We start from the raw sequence: 22,589 nt of genomic DNA, 5'->3' as shown, positions 1-22,589 counted from the left end.
TGGTCTCTGAATGGATGATTTGTCAAATTAATGAAGTGTATCTTAATAGGATGGCATTATGACAAATCAGTCTCTTACCTCCGTCCTCAGGGGTTACTCACTTGCACAACTTCACATTGAGGCTTTTGTTGAGTCTACAAGTGAATTCTGGGATTATTTCCAGGATAATGTCTTGCTGTATCATGGCCCATGTATCTCGCCATGTTACTGTTATTTGTTGATATAGTGGTGCACTACATATTCTGAGCTGCTTGCTGCGCGGGCTTATCATTTTTCACACTTTATATTTAGTTTTTTTTTTTATACACAATGGGTTCCCATCATATGCACTGTCAAAAAATAAAGTACAGCAACAGATATTCATTTAGTTTTGAATATAGTATAATCATCCAGTGAACATGTCTTACTATCATTCAGAAAGATAATTTTACAAAAATAAGGTAATGAAATACTGAGTGGAAAAGTGGCTAAGTACGTACAGCAGGATCTCCAACCTGATTCTAAATAACTGTTCCTGTCGAGTACCATTAAGCACTGAGCATGATGTTCACAACAAGTCTCCAATGCTGGGCATTAGAAGACTACTGCCATTAATAATTTATAGATCATTTTGAACAGGAGCACTTGTGGCTCCTACATTTGACCATCTACTTGTGAACAAACAGTAAACCTCCACATTTGGTCCAATGTCACAATAATACACACAAGCATGTTTTCACTTTAGATTGCTGTTATTCATATCACAGATACAGTCAGATCATAAAACAAGAATAGTAACTCATTGCCGTCATATTTGCACCATTGTACACAACTGACCAGCTCTACATTGTACATTACACCCATCCTCCTAGTACTGCTTCAGTAACTAATACACCACTTCCCCCACCCCACCCCTCTCGATCCCCGCCCCTCCCACAGAGTGAAAACAATAACAGTACATCCACACACTGGATCCCCTATTAGTTCACAGACTTGCCTGGACACAGAGGGTATGACCAGATGAGAGGGGGATTGTGGGATCTGGATCCAGGCTCTGTTCAGTACACATGTCCAGTTTCATGTAGCGTTAGAGGACCAGCATTGAGGTTCTTGGATAAGAAAAGGGTCTGTACAGCAGGGGTCCCCTTTTGGTCACGGCTGGGAATGTGATGGGAATAATTCATAGGTTTTTGAGGAAGAGGAGGAGAATGATGAGTTGTGAAGTAAGAAAGCTCAGCTTTTTGCCATTTTGTCAGAGGTTATTGAAGAGGGTCAGGAGAAAGATGGAACACAATTCTCAGTGATGAAAAAGAAAACGGATGGGTGCAAACCTGCTCCTTTCATGGAAAAAAATCCTATATAAAATAAATGAATAAAAGTAGCAACAAAAACGCACATTCATCCATAATTCGATACATAACATGGTAAAAATAAAAGACGAGGAATAACATGATTCAATGTTGAGAAGGGGACTAAGTCAGATGTGTTGGAGGAGTGGGGTTCAGTCAATCCTCCGAGCTTGATGAGGAGTCAGAGTCCTTCTGTGCTATGATGACATCGTCCAATAGTGCCTCTTGATCCGAGCTGTCGTAGTCGCCTTGGGAAAGGCTGTCGCCGCCCTCCATTTTAACGTCAAAGTCCGGACTGGTGAGGAAGTGGTGGGTGGTCTCCAGGTCCTCCTCGTCCATCATGTACGCACCGTCTGAGACCAGGGTCTCCTCTTCAACTCCGTCCAGGGTGGGGTCTTCAGGGGCGGGCTCTGGTGTGTGGTGGTGGTGGTGGTGGTGGTGGTGATGATGATGGTGACGTCGGCTTTTCTTGGGGATCTCTATGTGTTCAGTCAACAGTCGGTGGAAGAAGGTCTCAGGCAGGAAGCCCTGTAGGAGGGAGAATTGTTGTTAGACATTTTAGAGAGTCGACAGAGCCTAATGTCATCTTAAAGGGATAGTTCAACATTTTGGCAAATTGGCCTGTTGTCATAATCCTTATAGTAGTAGTAGTAGTATTAATAGTATAGAGTAGGTTCGTTACCTTTAATTGTCGGTGCAAGCTATTTTTAGAACAGCGGAGCAGAGCCGCGAGCTGCTCAGAGCTACGCTACGGAGACTGATGGGATTTCTTGGTTTCCCTCATCAAATACACAATCCAACAACTCCAAAACGCTCTGGTGGACAAGTTGTGACCTGCACATTCACCACACTATGAGATAATAATGGAACATTACGAGACAGAGTTGTTTTTGAGGCAAATGCAGAGACTGCTTGATGAAAAACTGCCCCCAACAGGAACGGACATCAGCTGTTTTGCATGAGAAAAGACAGAGAAAACAACTCTGTCTGGTAACGTTCTGTTATTATCTCATAGCGTGGTGAATGTGCAGGTCACAACTTGTCCATGAGAGCGTTGTGGAGTTGTTGGATTGTGTATTTGATGAGTGTGATGAGGGAAACCAAGAAATCCCAGCCTCTGTAGCGTAGCTCTGAGCAGCTCACGGCTCTGCTCCGCTGTTCTAAAAATAGCTTTCACCGACAATTAAAGGTAACGAACCCACTGCTATGACTATAGGGATTACGGCAATGGGCCAATTTGCAAAAATGTTGAAATATCCCTTTAAAACACAGTAAAAGAAACATAGCCTGGAATTTCTAACAGTGTAATATAATGATTACGTACAGAGTTGCGAACGGTTTCAGACCACTCGGGTGCTACAGCATTGTCAGCGTTCTCCTCCAGATATTCCCTCAGATCTTGCAGCATTGGACAGAATGCAGCTCCAACCTTCACAGAACATTTGGATATTTAAGTTAGTAAGCTCTGACACGGCCAAAAAAAATCCAATCAAGAGAGTTGTGTTTATTATATCAATCATGTCTGACCTTCTTTCCTGTCCGCATGTTAATGATTTTGACCTTTTCACTGCCTGTCAGGGCTTTATCTGCCCTCCTTCTCCTCTTCCTCTTGCTCCTGTTCACAAGAAGCTGCAGAAAAGAGACACGGTCAGATGTGGTGCCGTAAGGCAGAAATTTAGTTACTGACGTTTTGTTTTTCTGGCCAGACAAAGATAATTTAGACATTTTAGGTTTGGTCCAATTCCTTAACAGATAAGTGTCACAAATTTACCTCCAGCATGTCTCCCTCCACCTCATAGTCTGGGTTCTCCTTCAGCCAGGTGGGAGGGTCCCTGCGTCGGGGAGTGCGCTCCAGTGGATCGAGTCCATCTGGGTCCGACAACTGAGAAAGACAGAAACAAACTGATCAAACCAAACCAAAGCCAAACCAAAGCAGTTTGTTTCTGAATCTAACTCTGCCACAGTCACAGAGGAACACATGTAACCTTATCACATGTACCTCTTGGTCCTTGCGTTTCTTGCGGCTGCTGCTCTCTCCCCCTGACCCGTTGGGCATCAGGGCCTGCTTAGAGAAGGTCAACTTCAGCCCCTCCTCCTGGCAGGGTGAGACAGACAGGCCTCTACTTTAGAGCTTCATAACCATCAGACTCAAATACACACAAGTGAACTCGACATAACAGCTTTTTGCTTCTACCTCCTCTATCCTTTTTCTTACCTTGAGGAGTTTCACAGTGAACTCTCCATCTTCTCCTTCTGCTCCAGAGCCACCAGGCATGCTGCTGGGTTTACGGATCACCCTTGTGTAGGCCATCTCATCTCCTACTAGCTCTGAGCTCGGGTTGAGCTGAGCCTCAGGCACATAGCGCCGTCCTGAGGGCCACTGACCGCTCAGCACCAGCGTACACAGACTGTCCAGGCGGTTGATGAGCACACGGTCCTGAGACAGAGGACGAGTCCCATGAGACAGCCATTCACAACAACATAATAAACAGGTGGTTTCATTCCTTCAAAATAAAGGCTTTGAAATCGGTGTTGAGTTTAGACAAGTCTGGTTTTAAGAGTAAATAAATTACCTTTGGCCAGTCCAGTCTGAGAGGGTCAGGGGGAGGAATACCATCCTGAGATGGCGTCATGGAGAGTAAACTATTATCTTCATCCCCGTCACACACCTTCAGACCTGCAAAGGATAAAATAAAAAAAAACAGTATAATTATGATAGATGTTTTTTTGGAGCATTGAACACTTCTCTTCTTCCTCTATGAACTTACCTCTACCTTCCCCCTCTTCCTCACTCTCTCCGCTGTCATCGCTGCTGCCAGATCGCTCTGAGGACGATGAGCCCGAATCAGAGTCTGAATCAGAATCGGACCCCCCCTCTCCCTTCCTCCTCCCTCCCCTGCCCCTGCTCCTCTTGAAGTTCCAGTCTGGCCCCGGCACTTTTCCATCGTGGTGACTCAATGGCGTGCTCTGGAGGTTGCTGCTGATTTCAGCGACCAGCAGCTGGGCCTCATCGGCTCCCTCCTCATCGGCTCCCTCCTCCTTCACTCCAGGCAGCTCCTCCTGCATCTTGGGCTGGATGAGGGGCATGATGGGTAGAGCCGGGGGTGGGGGCGGAGGGGGTGGGGCCTGCTGGTTCTGGATGAACTCGTCCCTGGTCTGAGTGAAGGTGAACTGCGGGTCTGAGAAGATGGAGAGCTCGGTGCGGCTGACGCCGTGCAGAGCGGCGCCCAGCATCAGCTGACGATCGTGGTCCGGTATGTTCCACCAGGTGGGCAGCTCCGAGCTGGGCGGGGCCAGAGCCAGACGCTCCTCCAAGGCCGGGTGGGGCAGGACCCGCTCACGGAGGCGGCGCAGGAGGCTGATGCGGTAAAGGGTACGGGATGCACGCTCCTCAGTGATGGGGGCCACGGTCTGGGTTTGCTCTGATGGATCTGAAGGAAAGAACAGTACAAGATTAGAGATTGATGAAGTGCTTGTAAACTAGCCTAGAAATCTAGACGCACCCTAGGGGCAGCAAATATATTTGCTCCGTAGGTGGGTCTAGAAACGAGCCATAGGAACTTTTTGAGTCTCGATCGCCGTTTGTGTTCACCAATCACAGCGCTCTATCTGTTTAGAGAGTCGTTGGGCGGGCTTAACGCGATGACGACATACATTTTAATTGGCTTGTCAGGCTAACGACATCCTGCTCTTTGCTCTGATTAGTCGTAGCGCTACCCTATTGGTGCAGAGGCAGTTTGAAAGACAGCCTTCATCCCGCCCCCTGGATTGAGCCGAGGTCTACCGGTCGCTGCCAGACTATACATGTTAATGATATAGTCTGGCTTGTCAGGCTACTTGTAAACTCAATGTGCTCCGCTTTATTTAGTTAGTAGTTAGAGTGAAGTTAAAACATCTTGTTTCCAGTAAGTCAAATGAAGATGGGAGGGTTTTATTGACCTCAAACTACATGGAGCTCCCAACATTGTAGCCTGGTACTGGTAATATAACTACTTCTATGATTTAGTATATTAGTTCTCAAACTCTTTAGGCCATGCATCCCTTTCTACTTTCTGACTTAGATGACGCATCCCCAGTTAAAACGTTTTTAATTCAGCTCAACAAATAATCTTCTTGAATTGTTCTATTTAAACATAATTTAATATAATGTCTGAGTTATTTAATTATTAATAAAAACATAAGACCATAGCGTTGCCATAACCCTTTCCATGTCACGCACCCCCTAGCAGAAGTTTGCGCACCACAGGGGGTGCACGCACCACAGTTTGGGAATCCCTGATTTAGTTAGTATGCTGATGATGCATTGAGCAGTAGTTACCTTCCCCACGTCCTGGGCGCAGGTGGCAGACCCTCCGGCACATGGCGACAAAACAGCGGAAGTATCGACTGAGGCTCTCATCAGTTTTTTTATCCAGACGGGCAAAGGTTCGGAAGCGGTTCCAGTCGAAATCCGCTTCTCCTTCCTCAGGAAGTCCTGGTTCCTTTTTCACCTTTTCTACACCAAAGGTTGACACCACGCGGTAGAAGTCACACTCCTCCCTACGTGTCCACCTAGGAGAATGGCAGTGGACAAAGAGGGTGAGGTGGTGCTGATCTGACAATGGGACTGCAATAGGACATTTTGAGAACTGCTATAAAAGCAAAAAACCTGTACCTCTGCTGGCGCTCCTGCCGTGCGATCTCCTTCAGCTTGCTGGCCTGTTCACACCGCCGGCGCCTGCGGTCGCCCTTTGCCTCAGCTTCGATCTTCAGCTGCTCCTGCCTGTAGCTGCGCTGGAAAGCCGTGATGAGACGCCGCAACCGCGCCGTGAGCGACGAGCTTGAGGGCCAGTTAGAAGCACCGCTCTGGCTCAGCATGCTGTCTGTGATCAGCGGCCCCGCCTTGTCTTCCACCGATATCTCATCGTCCACGTTCATAGAGTCGGCCTGGACGACGATGTCAAACAGAGACACATTCAATATTCGGTCACAGTTGATCCCAAAATATTCACCCATGCAGACTGAACTACTTTAATGTGATGACTTTGACTCATACCTCATCGAAAAGATCTTTGTGTCTCGACCCGGGTTTGAACTCTGGATCCTCTGAGTATTTATCGTAGTCAGCACTGCACAACACAAACCATAAAAAGTCAAATAGAAGTGTGCATTCTGTCCATTAAAAGTGCATGCAGATTTAATTCAAGACAGATGTAAGAAATATAACAAATTATAAAACATCTGTATGTCTACAGCATTTCCAACAAGTGAATTTAGTAAAAAGTAGAAACTAAAAATCAACAATGTAGGCGTCACTCACTCGTCTCCCATCTCGGTGTCACCGGTGTGCTGCTCAGCATCAATGGCCTTGTCGTCGGGCCGACCAGCTCTCTCCAGGAAGCAGAGGCAGGGATCAGCACGCATGGTGGTGTACATCTCGTAACCTGGTGATACGGACAAAGTGGAGGCTGTTACACCAAAAGAGCAGACAAGTGAACCTACTAATGAAAATGTTATGGGCCTCGACGGAGAGTGGGAACATACCATGTTTGTAAACGCCTGCGAGCAGGGAGCGGTCTGCCACAGTATCCCACCATCCCATTGGTACCTCCTGCTGCTCCATCTCAGGCATCCAGATGTCGACATCCCTGCAAAACCGTTCACATTTAACCATGTTGAAAATATTAACTAGAGAAAGTGAGTGTGTGTGTGTGCTTGGCTCTATTGCATACCGGATGTTAGCCCCTTTGAGGACGGCTTCCGCATGTTCCCCGATCACCTCTTGTTTCAGGTAGTAGAGCATACGCACCCTCAGCAACACCCTGAGGGGAGAGAGAAGATGTTTTAATGTTTGAGTAGGAAAGAAAACACGTCGACATAGAGGAAAACACCACGAGCTGATTGAGCTTCACTGACTTGTTGCACTGGTGCTTGAGATGTTTGCGGTAGCTGTCGTCCAGCAGCAGAGTGTCCGGGTTGTACTTGCGGATCCACTCCACCTTCTGAACATCAAATGTGCTCTGGGCCTTTACCCTCTTACCCTTCCTGCCTCTTGGAACAGGGATCGACAGGCCTGGGTGGAGGAAAGAAAATATCACAGATGTAAAATATGTGAAAGAAGAATGTAAACAACTTAAAACTGGAAAAGTCTTCAGTCTTCATAGACACTTAATCTAAGGTTTTAGGTTGCAGTTTGAAACTGTGAAGCTTCTTACCAGAGTGGTTGAGTAGTGTTGTGGGTTCACGCCCGTTCTCCGGTGGCGTGATGAGCTCCCAGATGAAACTCTTGATGTTCTCGTCTCCGCGGTAGTGGAGCAGGCAAAAGACCAGGATGACACGGCAGATGGTTTCAACATCACGTTCACTCAAACGCCGCTTACATCTGGCATGAGACAGGATGTCCTTCCATCGACCCCAGCTGTAGAAGAACACAACAGGATGCACAATGAAAACAAGAGTAATGCTGCATTCACATGGAGTCCGGTAAACGGCAGACGGCATGCCGGACTCCATGTTAGTGGACGAGAGAACGGCGGTAAAAATATATAAAAAATATTTTAACTTTTGCCGTCTGCCGCGACGGTAAACCTCAACTGAACGTGACGTGTACGTCAGTATGTTGACGGTGCCATAGCAACATGGTGACGCGTCTTGCCGTTGTGCCGCGCCGTCCGACAGTTTGTTTGTTTTTACCATTCTGTCCGGCGGCATTTGCCGTTTACCGTCTGCAGTTTACCGGACTCCATGTGAACGTAGCATAAAGAGTATAAATTGACAAAATACTTAACTTAAAAATTACACAAAAGCTGAATTTGAGTTTTAAGTGTACATACCCGTAGACGAGCAGATGTTTCTCTACCCGGAAACAGTCCGTCCGGCCGTATCCCCCTCCGCTGTGGCGGTCAGAGCGTCGAGAGGAACGAGACTGTCTGGAGTTGGCAGGTGGATACTCGTCGTCACTTTCCAGGTCGGACAGGTCTCCACCTTCGCCTCGTAAAGTGGAATACTGACGCGTCTGCTTGCGAACTCGGGGAGTGTCGATCACGAGGGTGTTCTGTGGGAGGGAACATTTTAGCAGAGAAAAAATCCACAGTATTTATGTGTCATGGCATTCAGCAATGTCACCATGGTGATGATGACAAAAAGGGGGAGAACAAAAACCAAAAGTTTTACCTTCCGGTTGATGGTGTCCATGTCTATGTCGGCCTTCTTGGCCCACTTCTCCCAGAACTCAGGGTCATCCAGGGCGATGTCGTTGCGGTTCTCAGAGGCTACAAAGCTGGCCTTGGAGAAGGTGGAGCCCTTGCCCTCACTCTCAATGGTGATGGTGGTGGCTCTCCGCTGAAGGATCTGGTCGATGTCCTCCTCACAAAAACGACTGCCCTCGTCATTCTCATCCATGATGGCAGCGTATGCTCCCTTCCTCAGGAGGTCCTCGATCTCCTTCTTGGAGAACTGCTGGATTTGCTGAAGAAGACACAGAAGGGCATTTACAGTCGTAACTGAGGTATCGGTGAGCGAGTGTTCGCTTGTGCCACATATTTCGGCAGGTGTGTCGAGGGTTTAATGAATCTCACTGGGACACGCTTCCCATCACACCCACAGATAGAAATACTGATTTCTGAAGCACAATCAAGTACAGATGATTCGTTGAAACAATTTAGCACAGAAAATACAATTTTTGTGTTATCACCAACAATCAGACAGTGGGCTACAATTAGTGCCCCTGAATACCACATGAGATCAGTATTATGAGTGCATAATTATCATGTGTGTTTACTGTACAGTGCGTGACCTCTGGGCCCTGGGTTGAGATTGTGATTCATAGTTTCCTTACCCCATTGACGTTGCTTTCTTTGTTGCCACTCATGCTTTGCAGGACGGCCCGGTCCAGTCCGAGCTTCAGACTTGCTTTATCCAGCATCTCCCTCTCATAGGAGTTCCTGGTTATCAGACGGTAAACCTTGACCGCCTTGGACTGACCAATACGATGACACCTTGCTTGGGCCTGGAACAGGACAAAAAAAAAAAGAGGTGCTCAGAGAAGCATCTTAAACGATGACTGTGCATGTGTCTAGATGGAAACATGTTCAGTTCAGCGCGACTGTCACGATAACAGCCCATAATACCAGACAGTTTAGCACAGTCTTGTACCTGCAGGTCATTTTGAGGGTTCCAGTCAGAGTCAAATATCACACAGGTGTCAGCAGCAGTGAGGTTAATTCCCAGGCCGCCAGCGCGGGTACACAGCAGGAAGACGAAGCGGTCTGAGTCAGGCTTGCTGAAGCGATCGATGGCAGCCTGTCGCAAGTTCCCACGCACTCTGCCATCAATTCGCTCATAAAGGTATCTGTTAAAAAAAAAAAAAGTATAAAGTTCCATTAGAACACCTTTATATTAATTATCACATAAGTCCCTAACCTGATGACAGCTGCCAATATTTGCTTGGCATTACGAAATATGAATATATTGAAAAGCACTTAGCGCCTCGTACCTCTTGTTGATGAGGTAGTCCTCCAGAATGTCTAAGCAGCGCACCATCTGGGAGAAGATGAGCACTTTGTGGCCGCCAGCCTTGAGGCGAGGCAGCAGCTTGTCCAGTAGCACCAGCTTACCAGCCGACCGAATCAGGGCCTGCAAATGGAAATCAGGGGCCAGTGGGTCGTACACCTCCCGCAACTCTGCTACGATCTTCTCCTCCGCGCCTGGAAAAGAGAGACAGATGTCCATTTTTTAATAAGGCATCAACTTGTTTGTTCATCACAATAAAATAATTTAATGCTGCACTGATGCCTAATGAATAACAGCTACAGTATTAAGATTATTTAAAATGTATTGTTGGAGCTTTCACTTAAAACAGATGGGTCCTCCAGAAGAAAAATAAAAAACGAACAAATGTGCATGACATTGGAATCGGCTCCAACTAACCCATGACTGTAGAAAGTCAGGGTTAAGCTTTCAATACGGTCACAAGAGAAATCACCTTGAAACAAAAAGCCATTGTTTCCTACAGAGTGAGTGGCGGTTATATTTTACATCATCAGTATCAATGCATCTAATGAGGAAATATGTGACTTTGTGATTTTAAGTTTCCAAAAACAGCAGTCCAATAGAAAATTCTTTTTTTTTTTAATTTTTTTATCAGCACTAATTCACAGTTCTTTGATTGCAGAGTCCCAACCTGCAAATGCAGCTTAGACTACTTATGTGTAGGCAGCTTTAGGGAAAACATTCCTCCTCTGATTTAACATAAGCTCAGTTGGTACCAAAAATACACAGAACAAAGAATAATGGCACCATCTGCAGCACCGTTTCAGTCAGCCAAGTGTAGAGATAATAATACACAGAACTGGACGTTGAATGATTTTATGGGCAGTATGGAACAATTCAGATCAGATATTACTGGAAAAGGATCCAGATCTGTACATTAGCAAGCCTGAACAGAGCCACACAATCTCTACTGCCGACATCAGCGAAGAGGATAAATGTTAAGTTATCAACACTGTCTGCAGGAGAGTGACTTAATATTGTGATACAATACCATTGATGAGGTAGGGGTGGTTGCAGCACTTGCGCAGCTCCATCATAGTGTTGAGCAGATTGGGGACATTGCTGTTACTGTTTGCCCCTAAACTGAGGAAACTGAAGTTCCGCTCCAAGATGGCTCGGTAGTACTTCTTCTGGATGTCCGTCAACTCAACCTGAGAGGAAAAACACAGTCAGACTTTAGAATTCACCAGAGTTTACGACATATGACATTATTTTGATTACAGCATGACACTGCACTCCACATATTTGGGTAAAATCTTATTTCATTGCTCGCACACAGTCTAAATGGCTCCTCTCCTCTCTGTGCACATCATATGCAAGAGGAAGGATTGTTACTGGCTGTTCCCCTCTGGAGAAGACGGCTGGCAAAGCTGCTAGTCATCAGTGATGGCTGTTCATGCAAGTGGATTCATTAATGTAAATTCTTTAACTCTGACCGTGAATGTTTGCTCACTTAATCCATACCAACACTGACAAATATTTATAAAAGACTCAAAGAGCTTATCCTGAGGAGGGGTGGAGACAGTGGACCAGGAATATTAGAAAATTATAGTACCTAAAAACTTAAAAGCAACCACAACTGAAAGATGAACAGTCAGACCAACGAGGACAGCTACCCAATTCAATTTCTTTGGTATATTTCCAGGCTTGTAGCAGCACTGCTGTGGTAGCTGAGGCAGTAAGATATGATCGGGAAGGGATCGCTGTGGCTAAGGAAGACAGATGTGGGAGAGGAGGAGGGCAGCCAACATGCATGCAGCTACTGCAGACCTGTCTAGATACATCTTCTGAATGTTGTTATCATATTTAGAATTTTAGGTAAACCCATAGACAAAACATAAACATTTCCCCATTCAAAAGATTTTTTTAGAAAGACAGGACAGATAAATTGTTGTCTAACATTCAAACACAACAGTTTGTCGTTCACAGAGACCAGAAGACATTTAAACTAACCTCGATGATGGTTTCCTGTTTGGGGGCCAAGTTTTTCTCAACGTCTTCCTTGAGCCTTCTTAACATCATGGGTTTCAAGATGGCCTGCAGCTTTTGAACCTAAGCAACCCAAAAAAAAAGCACTTGTTCAATTACAGATGATCATCAATAGTAAAACTTTAGATATGACAAAACAGCAAAGTCAAAAGAGACAATGATCAGGTTTAAGTGTGTCAATTTGAATGTTTTAGTGCCAACATGAATTTTTATTTCACACCTGCTCTTCTGTTTTGAGGTCTCCAAAGTCTCTGAGGAATTCTGTCTCAGATGGAAACTGAGCAGGCTCCAGGAAATGAAGCAGACTGAAGAGTTCCTCCACCGTGTTCTGGAGAGGAGTGCCGGTCAGCAGCACTTTGTGTTCCTGGGAGAAGCCATAGAAAAGGAATAAGAGGCGATGAATTAACACAAGAAGGACCAGGAAATAAGTGAGGGGAGCATAAAAGATGAGGAAACGCTAACAATTATGCATAAAAAAACAACAAAACACTGAGCAGCAACATGTAACAGTGAGGCTGTTGGAGCAGCAGTGATCCAGTAGCTGTGGTCCACTCACCAGATCCAGCATCTTCAAACTGTCCAACAGCTTGCAGTTGCGATTCTTCAGACGATGAGCCTCGTCAATGATGACACAGCGCCACGATATCTCCCTCAGCTCGGGGCAGTCGGACAGCACCATCTCAAAAGTTGTGATGAGGGCATCAAACTTATACGCACCAGGGATTAAATGCTCCTGTAACACAGAGAGACAGTTTTCATCAGACCTGTTCAACATCAGTAAAGTTAAAAAGACGCTAAATGTCAACGGTAACGCCACCTTATCGTCCTTGCAGTACATCTCGTACTGCTGGATCATCTGCCGGCTGGCCAGGCTGCCGTGGTAGACGATGGCGTTCATGTGAGTCCACGTGGAGAACTCCCTCTCCCAGTTGGTTATGGTAGAGAGTGGAGCTATGACGAGGAAGGGGCCTTGGATTCCAGCAGCGTACACCTCCGACAGCAGCGCGATGGACTGGATGGTCTTCCCCAGACCCATCTCGTCTGCCAGGATACAATTTTGCCTGAGACACAAGAGATGGGGAATGTCAATAATGAAGCAATTACGGTAACAAACATCTTTTCAAACCTTTTACAGCTGAAACGAGGCCAACCTCATATGATCCTTATCCTGATGCTTTTACTGCTACTCCTTCACTCACTCCTTCTTGTTTGATTATTACCTGTTGTACCAGTTGAAGAGCAGCCAGTTGACTCCCTCCAGCTGGTACTCTCTGAGTGTGTTGCCATTCTTGTACTCTCTGGTCTCTTCCAGCTTCTTCCATGTACCTGATGCAGGCCGTGCCTGATGACAGAAGAACAAATCAATGAAAAGAAAAGTACCTCTGCTGGTTATGCTACACCTGAGGTATCATCCTGACATCATCATTAGTAATTCTGACTTGGAAAGAAGCCGTTGTTAGTCCAGTCCATTGAATATTGCATTAAGTTGACTCTTTCTCAACGTCTTGCACCACAACATGCTGCTTGACTCATGCTGGTCACTTTTTTAACTGTCTGATGTAAAGAGGAACTAAGTAGGATTTCTCCTGTGGCTATGCTACATTTTTACTGGACTGATTGTGATAGTTAACTACATGACTTGTGACTTGTTATGAGTGAGAATGGAGGCTCTCTGCCTTCCACCTGGCATCTCATGGCTGAAAACCAACCTTGCATCAGTGTAGTACTTTGTCGCTGTGCACCGCAACAAAAACGCGCTCCGTAACCCGCAATCTTTTGTTTATGACAGTTAAGGCCCTGTTTACACAACAACGCTTGCGGATGAAAAGGGCTGAAAACGCAAAAGTCTGCTCTGCATTTTCATCACAGGCATGCGCCAGCAAAGGAAAATAACAACAAACATGTCGGATTCCACAGACTTTTACGTCACCGTATGCACGCAGATTTACACCCCAAAAACGCTTGTCTAAACGCGAAATAAAAAGTGAGAACGCAACGTCACTTTTGCGTTTTCTGTTCAGATCGTTTCCGTGTAAACGTAGCCCAAGACTACATAAACATACATGTCGTAACATCATTAATGTTAGAGTGTAAAAATGTGTGGCAATGTGTTGTAATCTGTGTGTGTTTGTATGTATCTGGTGAAACGAAATGTAAATGGTCATGTGAAAAAGAATTTCCCTAGAGGGACAATAAATGTCTAAAGTCTAGTCTAATGTTATATACCGTTATCCACCGCTCCATGTATAGATTTTTCGCCGGCTTCATTAAAAACAAATGCACATGGCCAAGTGGAGGGTTAGCAAAACAGAAGAAAAGCGACCAGACTTGCATAGTTCCTCTTTAAGATAATGTATTTGATAAAAATGATTGACAAAAAATTATATTTAATTTACAATGAATGATGTCCTGCTGCATCTCCAGTGAAGATATTAATGATTTGTCTCTTATCATCTGAAGCTTGTAGTCAATTCTCCTTTAATAGTATTTGACATGCAAACAGTGACTCAACACATTGACATGGCTTCAACGTGAAACAAAAGCAGGTTCTGCAACCTCATTGTTTATATTTCAGATTTCAGTCCATCAGTTTGTTTTCAATGTGAAATTCAAATGTGTTTAAGAACAGGTGGTTAAAAATATCTCTAATTTGACTACTCACCGCTCTCTTCAGGCGAGGTTGTCGGTTTTGGATTTTGCCGAATTCTTCAACCTTGCCCTCGTCCACGTCCTCCTTCAGCTCCCAAGTGGCGTCTTCATAAGGCAGAGAGCACCACTTCACCAGGTAGTAGATAACAGGCTGGAGGGAAAAGAGTGGAAGCACATTATTTACTGCAGCCAGAGTTCAGCTACACAGGCAAGAGAGGAGCGACTGGAAATGCGTTTCCTCACCTCGCCGTTGTCCTTGTCCACACTGTGGGATACGTCCAGGATCCTGTCCACCTCCATGTAGTCTGGGTTAAAAGGCTCCTCGTCCTGAAGAGAACCAAAAACTATAGTTTAAGCAGTTGAACTACAAATTTAGAGTGTTAACCCTGACCCTAACTCTATCAGCATGTTCCTCTCACCTCCTGGAAGATGCGCCTCATTTGTGCGTGTTTGGTCTTGAACCTCTTGATCTTCTGGTGGATCCTCTTATCCTTTTCCAGCTGGTTCAAACTGGCCCACTCACAGTGTAAATATGAACTGGAGGACAAGAGAGTTAAGTTTTACTCATTTGGACGTTTACTCGAGAAATAAAAAACTGTCAAGTGCCAAAGTTTTGTGGAGGTGAGATAAGGAAACTTACTAGTTCTTGTATTTCACAAAGAATTCTTCAACATTGATGTACTGGCCCTGGGTAACCTTGAAGAGAAGAGCAGGTGTTAATGTAATTAACAAAAAATGCAACACAAGTCATGGAACTACATTTTAAATACATTTAACATACTTCTTTCTTTGTTAATCTCATAGACAGAACTTTGTCTACAATCGCAGCATCTTCCTCACTCGGGTTTTCCTGTAAAAAAAAAACGATACAACATCAATCTGCAAGCAAACAACTTTGTGTATTTTTTTTTTTTATTAGGTGCTACAGTTACAGGGAACCAAACACAAACAGAGAAGGACATAAAAAACAAACTTATTACAAGGTTTGACAAGACAAATTAACGAAGAAGTCCTGTGTGTATTTCAAGCTCTCCTAAGAAAAGAAATATTGGAAATATTCTATTAGTTTCACACTCACCACAAAGAACTGCATGCTGGGCTGTCCGTCAACATCCAGCTCCAGTTCCTGCTTAAGCTGCGCTGCTGTCCCACCACTGATGGAGGCCACGGCGGCGGCGGTCGTAGTAACGTCGACATCTTCCTGCTCGTCCTCATCATCCGTTATCTTGATGTCCAGGTCCTCTGTGTACTTCTTCCTCTTCACCACACGATTGGAGCGCCTCTTCTGGCCAGAAAGAAAAGCAAAGTTTAATACAAGTTCACCAGCAATACATGTCATCACTGTCAAATGAGAGGGATGGATATGATGACATGTTCCACTTGAACCGTGTTCACTATTTTTCCCCCTTCAATTCAGACACTAAATGGATGTGTGAGTTGCAGATCGTGTAGAACACGCAGCAGTGTCTTTATAAATCTGGTTCTCTCGTGTCACAAGTCCTCTAGAGACACTGTGTTTGTATTAAAGCAGAAGTAAGCGGAATATTTGTGTTAATATAAATCTAAGTCTTAAATAGTTATATCTTCCGACAGCAATCACTTATATAGAGTGTTTCCTTGTATCCTACAACCTTTATCCAATGAGGAGAGAGAACGGCATAAAGGGGCGGTCCTCTCTGTGTGTGCAGCCATGGGATGCGCGTGAATGTGGTGACGTAGGGACGAGGGCGGGGACTGCTAACTCCATTGGCTGACAGGAAGTTAGCCAAAACGACCGGATCGCTTACTTTTGCTTTAAGTATCTTTTCTTGTCACTTCACCTGGAAGTTCTACTTCAAAATTGTGGAACATTTTACACATTCAATCGCAATATCAAACACAACCTTTAGGATGTCATGCAAATTTAATGCAATAGTTTGCAACAGTTGTGATTTTACATTTTACATCATGCTTTGATAAAGGGAACCTAAGCAGAAGCTGCTTTAATGCTCTACTGATTGTGGTGTTGACTATTGGGATCTAATCTTGGGATAATTGTATGAACATACCATAATCAGGTCATCGTCCAGCGCAGCAGGTGAAGCAGGGCTCAGCTCCCCATCAGAGTGGTCTGAGGACGCGTTCCTCTTTCTTTTCTTTGCTCCCACTAAAGTAATAGTGCTGCAGGAGGGTAGAGGGAAGACAGGCACACAATGAAGTTGTGGTAAAACACAATAAACATTGTGTTGTATAACGCCAGGAATACACTGGGAACGGCTGCGACGCGATACGTAAGCGGGGCGGAGCGGAGTTTTTTACCTGCTACACCAGGCACGGACGCGACGCGACACGGCTTCACTGTTTGTTGTTGCAGCTGTCAGCTTCACCTTGTCAAGCCTGCAGTAAATGAGTGCACTTTATGCATCTCAACACATTTTTACATCCCTCCTGTTAAAATGGATTGACAGTACCTTTTTCACAGGTAATTTGCTGACTATGTAGGGTTTGCAAGTGCAGACTATATTAAATGGTATCAATTAACTGTTTAACTACACGATCATGGATCCACAATGTAAAAAAACAAACCCCATAATGTTGCACTGCTACTGGCTTTGCCTCTGGTACATGAGACATTAATTTTAATCACTTTTAAACGTAATATATTCGTTTTATACACAGTTCTCTGTAGTTTTCTACCTGTTGGAGGGCCGCGTAGCCACGCGACGAGGAAATAAAATAGACCCGGCGCGAAAAAGAAGAGAAACACCGCGCGACGGCCGCTGGAGTGCGTGTCGCTCACATGGCCGGTGGAGGAGCTTCCATTGACTGAATGGGCGCGAGCTGCTGCGGGTGTCGGAAGACACACGTTTCGCGTTGCGACCGTTCCCAGTGTATTTCAGCCGTAAGATTAAACTTTGATTTCCTCCCGTCACCGACGCATCACATACGCATCACTTACTTCGTCTTAGTCTTGCTTTTGCTCTTGTTCCCAGTCCCGGGTATTACTGTGCCTCCGGCCACTCCAGCTGTTCCTCCTGGTGTCTTCACTTTGCTCTTTTTGTCGGATGCTGCAGCAGATTTGGGCGTTGTTGCCCCAGCAACGGGGCTTTTCTTCTTGCTCCCTCCACTGGACTTTTTCTTGGTGGCGGACACCACAGTTATGGTGCCGCCCATCTCAGGAGAGGTCTGCGTGCTCGGAAGCTCATCCTGGTTCAGAACTCGAGGGAGGTTCTTCTCACCTCGTGCTTTGGCCCGAGCTATCGCCTCGGCAACGATGCGGTTCGCCTTCTCCTGCTTGCACAGGATCTCTACCCGTCGGACAGAGGCGGGCTCACCGGGCGCCTTGGTGATGCGGATGGCCTGGGACGGCGTCGTGGTGGTGGTGGTGGCGGAGGGGCCCGCGGCGGACGTGTTGATGACCTTCACCACGGAGACCGTGCCACCCACTGAGGATGCTGCACTCGTCTGAGTAAAAGAGGACAAATGTTTTTAATCCAGTTTCTCTCTGATTTTTATTTCACTTTAAAAAATATGAGACATTCTTTGCACATCTGGAGGTTTACCTGTGGCTGCAGAAGCATTTTGAGGGGCACTGCAACTCTCTGTCCTCCTTGGCCCTGAGAGATCTGCAGTACCTGGGGGCCGCCAGTGTTTCCTGTTCCTGAAACCAGTTGGTACTGTGAGGGTGAAAGAGAGAGCTCAGGTCAGTCTCCTTGGAAAATAACCAAACAAATCGATTAGAAACTTTACAATGAGATTATAACGTGATAAAGCAGTAGGATTCAAAAGAAGATTTTGTTAAATCTTCTAGTTTGAAGTCACTGTATCATTATCAATTTCATATTTGTGCTCTAGTACAGATATTGGTCCAGGATGTATTGAGTGCTGATGGTTTAAGAGATTATGAAAGGCACCTTGGCCAGAGGTTTTTTCTTCTGCTTTCTCTCTTTGTGCTAAGAAAGGCTTAAGATCAAACACCAACGTCTTCTAAATCTATAGAAAGTAAATAGAAATGGATCTTTTCTGCTGTAACTCTGGATAAGACAGCAAACATGCATATTTTCCCAAAGTCCAATGATGCTGCTTTAAGGTGGTTGCAGATACAACACAGGCTGTTTATAACAACATGCTAAACAGAAGCACATGCAAAATGTAAATTCATTCATTACAGTTGGATCATTTTGCTGAATATGATTTACAGTTACACGTAGAGTTACAAACACAATGAATGAGTGTGTGCAGGGGGAACACTGCTTATTTTCAGTTTAACTGGTAAGTCTCCTGGAATGACATTGTGTGGAAATCTGATGCATCTTCTCTAATTCATAATAATATTAGTTACACAGTGACAGGCCACATTTGTTGTGGTCACTGCAACATGTCAGTGTGTCAGATTTCATAATAACAGCATTGTCAAAAACTGACCACTGGGGAATGATTAAAAACCTGCCTTCAACCAGTCAATGTGGAGGAAAAAAACACATTTGCCTCCATCAGCACCGGTAACGTTCAAGATCACCAAATAGCCCCCATAAGCTGTTACAGAGAATATCTGACAGTTTTCGTGATTTCTTATAAGACCATGATATTTTAATCAAGAAAAATCTGAGTGATTAGTCACAAAACAGAAGAATAGGAAAAGCCGAGAACGAGAAGAAATGATGTCCTGCGGGAAAACAGGAAGCTTCAGCACTTCACACACGTCACACAGATTTCTCACCTTGACTCCTCCTTGTTGGTTGGGCTGCTGCTGCACCTGCAGCTGAATTGTGAGGACTTTGGGCTGTCCCCCAGCCTGGCCGGCGGCTCGAGCCTGGGTCAGCGCAGCGAGCTGGCTTCCCTGAAGCACCAACTTGCCTCCAGGTAGCTGACCCAACACCAGTCTAGTTGGAGCCTGGGCTTGTTGTCCCCCTTGGGTCGTTTGAACCTGCTGCACTTGTGTGACCTGCTGCTGGGTCGTCACCCCTTGACCTGCAGAGGCAGCCTGGGAGGGCTGCTGGAGGACTAGGGTGATCCGTTTGGGTTCGCCGCCCTGGAATCAGACACAAGGCATGAGATAAAGTCAAGAGAAGACCGACATAAATATACAACTTGTTAAACTTGGCAATGACCTGAACCCTAAACCATAAACCAGTCAGCATCCCCTGCTGTTGTGTTGAGTGGTCACACCTTGTAGTCGACCTGTTAATGTTAGTTAATGTAATTATGAGGAACGTATGTTTTTGAACATCTGATTATTTTACAACTATGGTAATGGCTACACTGTGGAAATGAATAAGGTCCAGTAATATGTATATGTTGTTTGTATTGTTTTTGTTTTGTTGTTTTGTCTTGTTTTGTCTTGTAGATCGTTGTGAGTTGTTGTGGTTATGGATGTTGTTATTGTGTTTATGGTGTGATGTGTTTCTGTAATTATCTATTGCAATGGACAGTTCATCTGTGAAGGTAGACTCCAGGAAGAATAGCGATGGCCTTTGCCAAAGCTAATGGAGATCTAAATAAATTAAATGAAATGTTGCTTACCTGTGTTTGGGCCTGCATGGCCGGCTGGAGCTGCACCTGGCCCTGGACCTGGATCTGAGCCGTCTGGCCCTGGGGCTGGACTTGAACTTGAGTCTGGCCTTGAGCCATCTGTGCTTGGGCTGGGATTTGAACCTGAACCTGCTGGCCCGCCGTCCCCTGGGGCATGGACGTGAGCAGCACTTGTTTGACCGGCCCGTTGGGAGACTGCAGCAGCCTCTGCACCCCGGCGCCCACCTTGACTTGAGCTTGTCCTGGGCTCGCCTGATTCAAGACAGTTCCCCCCTGCAGTATGGACATGCCGGGTTTGAGAGGAGTGCCAGACAACACGCGGATCACCTTCCCACCGGTCTGGCCTCCTGATACAGTCTGCAGCACCTGGGCTTGACCCTGCGGCCCTTTAAGGATGACGATTTTCCCACCGGCCTGCTGTGTGATGGCGGCCAACTGCTGGGGAGTGAGCTGGTGAGTTATCTGTGTGAGCTGCGGCGCCGTGACGGTGGTGGTGGCTGCGGAGGTGGAAACAGTCAGAGGTGAGCTCAGCAGGACAGTGCTACTGGAGGTTTGGCTGACGATGGGTATGGTGGTGGTCTGGGCCTGGATCTGAGGTACGGTATCGACGGTAGCAGGAGCTGCGGCGATGGAAACAGTCTGAGCGGTCGCCACTTGCACCGGCTGCTGAACGGGGACCTGAACGGGCGCAGGTTCCGGGATGACGGGGGCTGCTACAGGAACACCGAGGCCTGTGCTGACCGTCAGCTCAGGAGCGGGCTCCGAGTCGGCCGGCGGGTCCACCTGGCCCAGCGCCAGCTTGAGGGCCTCCTCCACAGGGTCTGTGGAGCCCTGAGAGAAGGAGTCGTCCGGCAGGGCATCAAGGTTAAACAGAGGTGTGTCCTCAAAGAGGTCCATGATGGGATCTGCCATCTTGCCCACTCCACACAGGGAGACGGGCACAATATTAAAAAGACTCCGAGATTGACGCTAAGTAGTCGTTGACCAGTTCTTCTCAACTTTTAGGTAAACAGCTGGAAAAAGAAAAGAGATAGTGATGTCATGCAGGCACAATATTAAGACTTTTACATTATTTACACAAATGCTGCAGTGTTCACTGTAGATACACATGCTGAACAACTCACTCTGTTACCAATAAGACTGTGTTTAAATATGAGAAAGAAAGAAAGAAAGAAAGAAAGAAAGAAAGAAAGAAAGAAAGAAAGAAAGAGGAAGACACAGGCTTGGCAAATGTCAACAGATTCTGTTGTGTCAGGTCCTGGTTTTCTTTCCAGCTCCAAGATTTTGGGGATTTTCTTTTTCTCTCAAATATAAATGAACATCACAGCACCGTTCATTAAGTTAAGTTTGATTGTAGATGAACAAACACATTATATATAGTTTACTTTATCACGGCCAACTATCATATAAACACACTCGCATCTTCCGTCCGAAGAGCTGTGACTGATATCAAGTTTACGCTACTGTAAGTGATGAGCACCATCACACAATGAACACAATTATAAACTTAGAAAGAAAAATAAACTTAAAACGACATTTAAGATAAATGTAGATACTACAACTGGATTGTGAAAAGCACACGTTTTGATTGTGACATGATCTAACACATGGTCTCGGACCGAAATTGCTCTCGATGCGATATTAAGCGTTTTAGATAAACACACAACAGAAAGTAGGGAGCATCGGTGTTAATACACGACGTTAAACTAGCCAGGAAACATTCAGTGAATGGAAATAGTTACTAGTGAACTCAGTCGAGGAGGGTACTGATGCTGGAGTGGTAGGATGCTTTCCCCTCCGGTCGTATTGCAGTCTTTCTCACAAACCCGTCGGTTAGCATTAGCTTGTACCGCGACCAAGATGTGACCTATTACAACAGCGTGTGTGGCACCGAAAACATGTTGAGGCTCTTAAACACGGTCCATTGAAGGTTTGGAGCCGATAGTTCGCTTCTCTGCCATTTACCACCAACCATTCAGTCTACCGGACTCCTTCAATCTCATCAACAAACCGGACCAAACCAAAGCAACGTGCCACAATAACCATTGCCCGTCAACGTTCAGACACGGGTTAGGCCGCAATACTGTTTCGGTTGGCCTGCGTCTAATTTTTGGCAAAAATACCTGAAAATAACCATCGTAATAACTGCCCAAACTCTCACAGTAATAATTTCGGGGTGCTAAATTTACCTTTGCATCGACACACATGGCTTTCTCCGTCTCACAACACTGTACGATTACAGGAAACGGCCAGGGAAGAGCAGGAACTAACATTCTTGCCAGAGAGAGCGTAGAAAGCGTGCCCCTCGGTGGCTATTAAACGCTGATTGGTCCGTTTCCGCCTGAGCCGGCAGCATACCTTAATCCGATTGGCTGAGCCGTCTGTCCGTCACTCGTGTGGCCGCGACTGGGCGGGATGGGAACCATAGTTCGGTTGAGAAAACAATAAATGCGGCCTAGCTGGAATCATTTGACTGACTGATCTTCAACATCGCTGTTTTTACGGCCACAGATGCTCAGGGTAGAGAGCACAGGCCCCGTAGAGCTGACTGGGGAAAAAAACACGGCGTTTCAATCATGTGTA

At 45.8% G+C, this 22,589-nt stretch overlaps 1 protein-coding gene across 2 annotated transcripts; it reads right to left on the bottom strand.

Annotated features, from left to right (window-relative positions):
- Positions 1 to 712: 712 nt before the first annotated feature.
- Positions 713 to 22,325, bottom strand: chd8 (chromodomain helicase DNA binding protein 8). 2 transcript variants are annotated; one of them, XM_085804984.1, is made up of 39 exons: positions 22,196 to 22,325; positions 19,998 to 21,019; positions 19,195 to 19,506; positions 18,038 to 18,151; positions 17,434 to 17,939; positions 16,544 to 16,655; positions 15,574 to 15,780; positions 15,277 to 15,345; positions 15,136 to 15,191; positions 14,915 to 15,032; positions 14,739 to 14,822; positions 14,509 to 14,646; positions 13,067 to 13,188; positions 12,664 to 12,907; positions 12,403 to 12,579; positions 12,067 to 12,210; positions 11,811 to 11,909; positions 10,849 to 11,008; positions 9,802 to 10,012; positions 9,462 to 9,657; positions 9,145 to 9,315; positions 8,481 to 8,774; positions 8,141 to 8,361; positions 7,523 to 7,725; positions 7,224 to 7,380; positions 7,040 to 7,129; positions 6,852 to 6,955; positions 6,628 to 6,751; positions 6,364 to 6,436; positions 5,983 to 6,254; positions 5,647 to 5,879; positions 4,097 to 4,759; positions 3,902 to 4,005; positions 3,544 to 3,765; positions 3,328 to 3,423; positions 3,100 to 3,210; positions 2,856 to 2,957; positions 2,653 to 2,757; positions 713 to 1,856 (listed from the first exon to the last, which is right to left on the bottom strand). In XM_085804984.1, exons 2-39 carry the CDS (start codon positions 20,916 to 20,918, stop codon positions 1,485 to 1,487), a joined length of 7,707 nt encoding a protein of 2,568 aa, XP_085661110.1. In that variant the 5' UTR covers positions 20,919 to 21,019; positions 22,196 to 22,325; the 3' UTR covers positions 713 to 1,484. The 2 variants fall into 2 exon arrangements, with proteins under 2 accessions (XP_085661110.1, XP_085661112.1); XM_085804986.1 differs by having other exon boundaries at positions 15,574 to 15,777.
- Positions 22,326 to 22,589: the final 264 nt, after the last annotated feature.

This window comes from Trachurus japonicus, chromosome 17, assembly GCF_045865225.1.
Source record: "Trachurus japonicus isolate A0001 chromosome 17, Traja_1.0".
NCBI lineage: Eukaryota > Metazoa > Chordata > Actinopteri > Carangiformes > Carangidae > Trachurus > Trachurus japonicus.
Note: the sequence above shows the minus strand (reverse complement) of the source record. Positions and strands in the feature narration are given on the sequence as shown.

Excerpts from the sequence above, each read along its gene's own strand:
- chd8 (XM_085804984.1), bottom strand. The coding sequence starts at position 20,918 with ATGGCAGATCCCATCATGGACCTCTTTGAGGACACACCTCTGTTTAAC. Across the intron at positions 5,880-5,982 it reads CGGCAGGAGCGCCAGCAGAG|GTGGACACGTAGGGAGGAGT; the intron begins GTACAGGTTTTT and ends CCATTCTCCTAG. Across the intron at positions 4,006-4,096 it reads GGAAGAGGGGGAAGGTAGAG|GTCTGAAGGTGTGTGACGGG; the intron begins GTAAGTTCATAG and ends TATCCTTTGCAG.